The 7,581-nt window shown below is 37.4% G+C and overlaps 2 protein-coding genes across 2 annotated transcripts; one reads left to right on the top strand and one right to left on the bottom strand.

The window, feature by feature from the left end:
- LOC18771085 lies at positions 704-6,002 on the top strand. Its single transcript, XM_007204521.2, has 12 exons — positions 704-1,230; positions 1,316-1,391; positions 2,148-2,220; positions 2,599-2,682; positions 2,787-2,903; positions 3,337-3,765; positions 3,931-4,334; positions 4,418-4,517; positions 4,609-4,668; positions 4,750-4,836; positions 4,975-5,103; positions 5,411-6,002. Exons 2-12 carry the CDS (start codon positions 1,318-1,320, stop codon positions 5,711-5,713), a joined length of 1,860 nt encoding a protein of 619 aa, XP_007204583.2. The 5' UTR covers positions 704-1,230; positions 1,316-1,317; the 3' UTR covers positions 5,714-6,002.
- Positions 6,352-7,115, bottom strand: LOC18770129 (STS14 protein). Its single transcript, XM_007203997.2, has one exon. The coding sequence runs from the start codon at positions 7,096-7,098 to the stop codon at positions 6,568-6,570; it is 531 nt and encodes a 176-aa protein (XP_007204059.1). The 5' UTR covers positions 7,099-7,115; the 3' UTR covers positions 6,352-6,567.

Here is a 7,581-nt window from a genome sequence, read left to right as displayed (position 1 = left end):
TCTACAATTCCAATTATGTGGACTTAGAACTACTTCATCCTAAAACAACATGCCACTGACTTTGCTTGAACTCTTGGGTTGAACTCATAAATCATCTTGTTGCCATGTAATGAATTGACAGATCACCATTCACAAAGAGTAATGCTATGTTCCATCTCGCATACACAAGTTTTAGATGCACAAAGTCAATGTGAAATTGATTTTTGGAAAAGAATGTAAAAGAGGAAACAATTTGATGTGACATTAACAATATTGGAAGCATGGTTTGTTGTATGCACTTATGCAACACCACAATTTCTTACATAGCATGGAGGATTTGTTTATAGAGTTAATATACAAAATTTATTGTGAATTAAAATACTTTTAACCATTTAATCTACTTACGAACGATAGAGAAAAAAATCAAGTAATCTCTTTTCTTATCCAAGAAATGTAATTTTAGTTGCAACTCCTATTTGTAGCAATGGTATTGTCATTAATCAGTTTTTTTTTTATTTGTAAATATATAGCAATGGCATGCAATGCTCCATATGTAGCCAGCCCTACATATCATACTAGTCTTAGACCTATGTTAGAGCAAAGCAAATAGTAAGGGACAAGGGTGGAGGGGCGGTCACCAACTCCCACTTGCTTCACAACAAGAGAAGAGAATGTGGAAATTTCGTGTTTGTTATTTTTATGACATTAAAAATATGATCTTTGTTCACGCACGCTATACATAGACCCAGACTCGGAGCCACTATTTATCGTCGTCTCACTCGTCCTCTGGTTGAGTGAAAGAAAAATTGTCCACTTTTGGACCCTTTGACATTCAGGGGTCTACCTCTTTTCTACTTCCATTAAAGCCCACGAGCTGGTTTTACTTCTTTTAACGAAAAGCCAAAGCTCCTCCATTTGCAAAAGCTAAACATTTTAACACTCAGTATCTTGAAAGAGAAGCTCACCGGTCAAAAGGGTCGTCTTTTTTGAGTCGTCTTTTTTGAGTCGTTTTTTGTGAACCGTTTCAGCTCTGCCATTTTCAGACTCTGTTAGCAGCAAGCAAGTGATAACTTTGTGGCTACTTCCTGGAAGCTCTTGCTTGCTGAAATGCTAGTGGGAAAGTTAAAGCTTTGGAGTCTAATTAAAGGCCTTTGAGAACTATTTGTTCACTGTTCGTCTGCTGGGTCTTTTCTTTTTTTCATCTATCAAATACTCCATCAGGGTTCTCGCTGGCTTTTCTGGAGTGTAATGGTAACTATTTTTCCTCTGCTTCCTCTGTTTGGTTTTCTTGTTTCTTGGAGATGTTTTTGCCTCACTGAAATTTACGTGTTTGCAGAGATGGTGTTTGGGATGAGCGGTGACGGTAAAATGCTGGGATTGAGAGTGAACCCACAACACAAGCGTTCAAAAAGGTAGCTTTCTAATTACTTTGTTTTTTGTTGACAGCTCATTAAAATTCTTTTGTTAGCTAGCAAATCAGTGTTCTCACATTTCTGCCAGATTTTGGTATTTATACTTGTGATTATTGAACTGGAAAAACTTCTGAGATGGGTTATGGGACAAATGGGAACCTGAGCATTCCCAGCTATACACTTTTTTCCTCAAGTAACAACACTGACAATAACTACTAACCTCCATTTTGGCCTGTTTCCACTTTGCTAGTTTCATGGAGGGAAGCTTGAATTGTTTTTACATGGTATGAAATTTTCAGCCAAAGACAGGGATATTACTTGAGAGAGTTCTTTGATTTATTGAGACCCTTGAATTCAGGTGTTAGCCATGAAGTTTTTCTCTTCTCCTAGCCAGACTCTTTGTATTCAATGAGAAATAGAGGGTATTGAAAGTGAAAACCGAGATGAGATATGGGGGAATTGATGGAATAAGGGACTTAAGATATTATCCTTTCCATTCATGCTGTATTAATTGATTCAAACTCTTGATTTTCAGTTTTTATCATTCAATTTCTTTTCTCTTCTCTGCCAAAGGTTTATTTATTATTTTTATTTTTATTTTTATAAATCTTTACCAACTTCGTTTTCCTGTTAAAGTTTGTAAATGGACGACAAATCATGTTTGAAGTGTCCTAGATATGGAATGAAAGACGTCAAAAGCCATGTTCTTCAATCAATATCTATTAAGTATTTTTGTTCACTATTATGCATTGCCAGCTTTCCTGAGAAGAGACGAGTGGAGGAAGATGATTTGGATAGTTTGTATGAAGCATCAGACCGAGTAAAGCTGGTAAGATAACTACTCCATTTTGCCCTTTCACCAATTTTATTCCATAATCATTATCTTATAATAAGTCTTAATTTAAGATCTTAAGCATAGTGCCAGCCTGAACATTAACATTTTGGCCCCTCTATTTTTCTTTTCTTTTCTAGATATTGAATCTTAATTATACATGTGTTATAAAGTTAAAATAAAGTTTTAGGACATTTCAGTTAGCACTTATGTCTTTGATTTATAATATCCATTACCATAGGTAGGATTTAAGCTCTGCTAAGCCAAGTTGGATACAAGACTGACGATTATGTTGATGATTCACACATTGAACTCTGAACTTCAGTGTTGAAAAGTAATTTTACATACTGAGTTATGGATTGGATCTAAATCCAGGATATGGGGCAATTCAAGGGCCGCGCTACAACCAAGAAGAAACAATCTCCTACTGTGGAAGTGCACAGCTCTTTAAAGCAAGAGGTATTCCAAACTTATATATCAGGAGATTTTGGATGATTAAACCCAACCCATTTTGTGCAAGCAAGCTCCAGCTTTATCTTTGCTTATTATTGTTTTGTACACAGATTCTACAGCTTGAGAAAAGATTACAAGATCAATTCGATGTCCGCCATGCTTTAGAAAAAGCATTGGGTTATAGATCTTCTATCCTTCACAACACAAATGAAATTGCTATGCCTAAGGTAGCTCTTTTCTGTCTTCATACATGCTATATTTCTATATCAGTTTCTATTGCATGCACTGTATTATACCCTATTAAAACATATATTTCTACATTTAAGTTCTAAATAATCACACTTGTTGTGGAGGTATTTACAATTGTTCCTACACATTTTTCCTAAATTTAGTGTCTGAAGTAGCCTTAGTTTGATACCACCAGAGTATACAGTAGATGTTTGCTTTTATCTATTGTATTTGCCACCAGTGACCAACTTCAGCGCTCTATTTCTTCCCTGATAAAAATTGTTTTTTGAATGCCTTGGCCATAGAATTGTAATGCAAATCTGGTGCTGAGCTTGACATTGGTGTTGATTTGCTTTTGCAGACTGTTTCACCACTATTCGTTTCTGTAATTTTTATTACTTACATTTTGACACTGCTTTCATATGACTCCAGCCAGCCACAGAGTTGATTAAGGAGATTGCAGTATTGGAATTGGAAGTTGTTCATTTAGAACAATATCTTCTCTCTTTGTATCGGAAAGCATTTGATGGACAATTGTCCTCTGTTTCCCCATCTAAGAAGGATGAACAACTAAAACCAACACTAACAACCCCAAGAAGCAGGATCTTGGAAGTTTCTGAACCTGAAATGCCATCGAAGAGGGAAAATTTAGCAGTTCAATCTGGTGGTCAGTCACTTGAAAATTCATGGAAGGGAACTAATGGAATTGGAGGAGAAGAAAATCTATTCGATTCTGGTGTTCACCGTTGCCACTCCTCACTTTCGCAACGTTCTGCATTCTTATCTAGAACTTCTCCTCCAGAAGAGTGTTTGTCAAAAGCTTTGCGTTCATGTCATTCTCAACCGTTATCCATGATGGAGGTAATTTATGTGCATTGTTTTTACCGTTTTCTGATAAAAGTTTGTTCCCCTAAAGATGCTCATCCACAGATCATGGCACACCCTGATTTACTTTAACCATTTTTTCATGCTATGCATGGCAATATGACGGCCTTATCTGATTGTGACTTTCAATTGTTTTCCCAGTACGCTCAGAATACTTCATCAAATGTAATTAGTCTGGCAGAGCATCTTGGTACACGCATTGCTGATCATATTCCAGAAACACCAAATAGGCTTTCGGAGGACATGATCAAGTGCATGTCCACTATATATTGCAAGCTTGCAGAACCACCCTTGACAAATAATGGCCTTTCATCCCCCAATTCATCTTTGTCATCAACAAGTGCATTTTCTCCACGAGATCAGAGTGAAATGTGGAGTCCAACGTTCAGGAATAATTCATCTTTTGATGTACGATTGGATAATCCTTTTCATGTTGAAGGACTTAAAGAGTTTAGTGGGCCATACAGCACAATGGTTGAAGTGCCATGGATTTATAGAGATAGTAAAAAATTAGGCGATATAGAGCACTTGCTACAACATTTTAGGTGAGCCTTTATGTCAACGATTTGAATTAAATTCTATGTTTTCTTGCAATTAAAGTTATGCTTACAGAGTTATCTTGTTACAGGTCACTTATCTGTCGTCTAGAGGAAGTAGACCCAAGAAAGTTGAAAAATGATGAGAAATTAGCATTCTGGATTAATGTACACAATACGTTGGTGATGCATGTAATGTTCACTACCTGTGGTATACCTATTTCACATTGGTCATCTTTGGTTGGTTTCTACTGGATTCTAATGAATAATCTGTTTCTGATAGGCATATTTGGCTTATGGGATTCCACAAAACAATGTAAAGAGGGTGTTTTTACTTTTAAAGGTAAGAATAGTCTCTCACAGGCATTACTTAAAGGAAAAGTTGAGTAAGGGTATTTGTTTACTTGGTTTCTTTTACTTCCAGGCTGCATATAACATCGGGGGCCACACAATCAGTGCAGACACAATGCAGAGCTCTATCCTTGAATGCCGAATGTCTCGCCCAGGACAGGTGGATCCTAGGACGCATATTTATACACACACTCTGAAACTCTAAAAAACGCTTTATTTATTTTACTAATTTCCTAAGAGTTTATCTGACTTAACATCTCTTGTGATTCAAACTTATAAAGGTTATCTGTGCTTGCAGTGGCTTCGCTTGTTACTTACTCCAAGGAACAAATTCAAGACTGGAGATGAACGGCAAGCATATGCCATCGACCATCCAGAACCCCTTCTTCACTTTGCACTTTGTTCAGGAAGCCATTCTGATCCTGCGGTACTTCATTATCCCTTTTTACTCATAAATCTATACTGCTTTTGGAATATCCCAGCATATTTGTATGTATTCTATCCTGTATTGAACTCCTAGTTGCATTGCATCCCACTGCCACAATGGAAGGCATAAGTACTTTTTAGCTTTTGGCAGTAACCATTCTATCTGGTTAAAATTGAGAAAATAACCAAAAAGAATTTATCCCTGGAAAAAAATGATAGAAAAATCAACAATTCCTTGATATGCTGTCTTAGTTTTTATGTTTTTAAATGTGAGAAATTGTGGTGAACCTTTCCGTGATCTTTCTCAGGTTCGTGTATACACACCCAAGAGAGTATTTCAGGAACTGGAAGCTGCAAAAGATGAGTACATTCGAGCTACCTTTGGCGTGCGCAAGGACCACAAAATTCTTCTGCCCAAGATTGTTGAGGCATTTGCGAAGAGTTCAGGTTTGTGTCCGGTTGGTGTTTTGGAGATGATCCAACAATCAGTGCCTGAATCTTTGAGGAAGAGCGTCAAGAAATGCCAGCTTACGAAATCTCGTAAGAGCATTGAGTGGATTCCTCACAATTTCACTTTTCGGTATCTAATTTCTAAAGAGCTGGTGAAGTGAAACGTTTGTATGGGGTGATACATACAGTAATATATATTGTTCCTAGGCTTTTTATTGTTAGAAGGATTTCAATTTTCATGCATATCTTCTGTACAAAGTAGAATATGAACCAGAAAAAGAGGCAAAAGGGAAAGAAAAAAAAAAGTGAGGGCTGGAGAATAGAATGGTGTAACCTGCAGCATTTTGTATCTGCACTATCTGTATCAGGCTCTGCAAAGTCTGCAATTGCTGTAATCTTTTTTGTGAATGAATTGGAATGGCGCATTTAGCGTTGTAAATATATCTGCAATTGCTGTAATGTTTTCGTTGAACCATCATTATTAATGTTAAAATAGATTAATTAACATAGATAACATTTGGCAAAAACATTACATCTTTACTCGCATTTCATGTGTGTCAATGTGAGACACGTGTTCATTCATAATTTTTCTCTGTGTCGATGGATCGTTAATTCTTATGTTAAGTACAGTGTACCCATTTTTGGATTTCCCAACTCATTTTTCTTAAAATATAATTACATAAATCACTAACCCATGATTTATTGATATTGAATGAACCAGTGCAGCTGTAATCTGTAACCAAGAAAACAAAACAAATCACAACACAAAAGAAAAAGAGATCTGAGCCCTAAGCATAGATAGACAGATAGTGTGCTTGCCTTCTTGTAACTGAATTCGATTTCTAATGCTTGTAAATTAGAGAAGTTCAGAATATTGACTAAGCATACTGTTATTTAGCAGCAAAAGAGCCTCTCAGAATACTTTTGCCTAATTTGCATCAAACGAACACCCAAGTGCAACAACACATCATTAATTAACCCCTCAAGATCATAGATCCCAAACTTGAAAACTTCTCTAGTAGGGGCTTTCCCCAATAACATTCCCAGGAGGGTTATAAAAACAAATGCTCAAACTGCTCTGATCCTTCACACAGGTGGCCTGTGCACAGCCCAACTCCAGAGACTTCTTCCACACAACCTGAGTGTACACACCACAACTATGATTTGGAACACAAGAGTTGCCAGTGTGGTTGTAGAAGTCCTTCTCCTTGAGCCACGTGTCCACAACCATGGTTGGTGTGACTGACTGGCCACTTGCCCACAGCTGATTGCCTCCATACTTGCTGCCACTGGTGAGGTTAGCAAAGTTGCAGGCTTTGTTGTCTCTTTGGTACCTCACAAGTCTGCTTGTGGCATTGGCCAGAAACTCACTCCACTTGAGAGGCTCAACGCCGACTGCAGCTCTGGCTTGGTTGTGAGCTTTGAGGTATTCTGTGGCTGCATTTGAGAGAGGAGGGGTGGCTGGGCTGAGCTGAGCCGCTGCAACATGGGCTGAGCTGACGGTGGCTAGAGCCACTGCTAGCACAAGAAGCAAGGCATGGGCCATTTTGATCTTGATCTGGTTAAATCTTTAGTTGTTTGTCGAATTATTTATAGAGGCCTGTGTGTTATTAAAAGGAATGAAGTGAAGTTACTGGTTTGCCCTTCTTAAGTCATATCATACATGAGTGATAATTGATGTGTTGGTAATTAGTAGTTAATCATTGTAATTGTTAGAGAACCATTAATTACATGAACCAACAATGTTTTTATACACTCTCTCACCTGTAGGTCTGCAAACCAACAAACAAGTGGGGAACGAGGGCTAACTGTAGACCACTTATAAAGAAACCTCTCCTACCTTGTTAGCCTGCCAGTAATTTCAGAAACTTAATGTTGTCAGGGACCGAACAGACGATTTATATATTTTTTCTTTTAAGTTGTCGGAACTAAGGTATAAAATATTGATGATATTGGAAATATCGGTCATCCAAAAATATGAAAATTTCGATAGAAATATCGGGATATTATCGATATCGATAAAAGTTGA

The sequence above is a fragment of the Prunus persica genome, chromosome G7 (genome assembly GCF_000346465.2).
Source record: "Prunus persica cultivar Lovell chromosome G7, Prunus_persica_NCBIv2, whole genome shotgun sequence".
Taxonomy (NCBI): domain Eukaryota; kingdom Viridiplantae; phylum Streptophyta; class Magnoliopsida; order Rosales; family Rosaceae; genus Prunus; species Prunus persica.
This window is presented reverse-complemented; position numbering and strand designations above follow the sequence as displayed.

Excerpts from the sequence above, each read along its gene's own strand:
- LOC18771085 (XM_007204521.2), top strand. The coding sequence starts at position 1,318 with ATGGTGTTTGGGATGAGCGGTGACGGTAAAATGCTGGGATTGAGAGTG. Across the intron at positions 1,392-2,147 it reads CAACACAAGCGTTCAAAAAG|CTTTCCTGAGAAGAGACGAG; the intron begins GTAGCTTTCTAA and ends ATGCATTGCCAG. Across the intron at positions 4,837-4,974 it reads GAATGTCTCGCCCAGGACAG|TGGCTTCGCTTGTTACTTAC; the intron begins GTGGATCCTAGG and ends CTGTGCTTGCAG.
- LOC18770129 (XM_007203997.2), bottom strand. The coding sequence starts at position 7,098 with ATGGCCCATGCCTTGCTTCTTGTGCTAGCAGTGGCTCTAGCCACCGTC.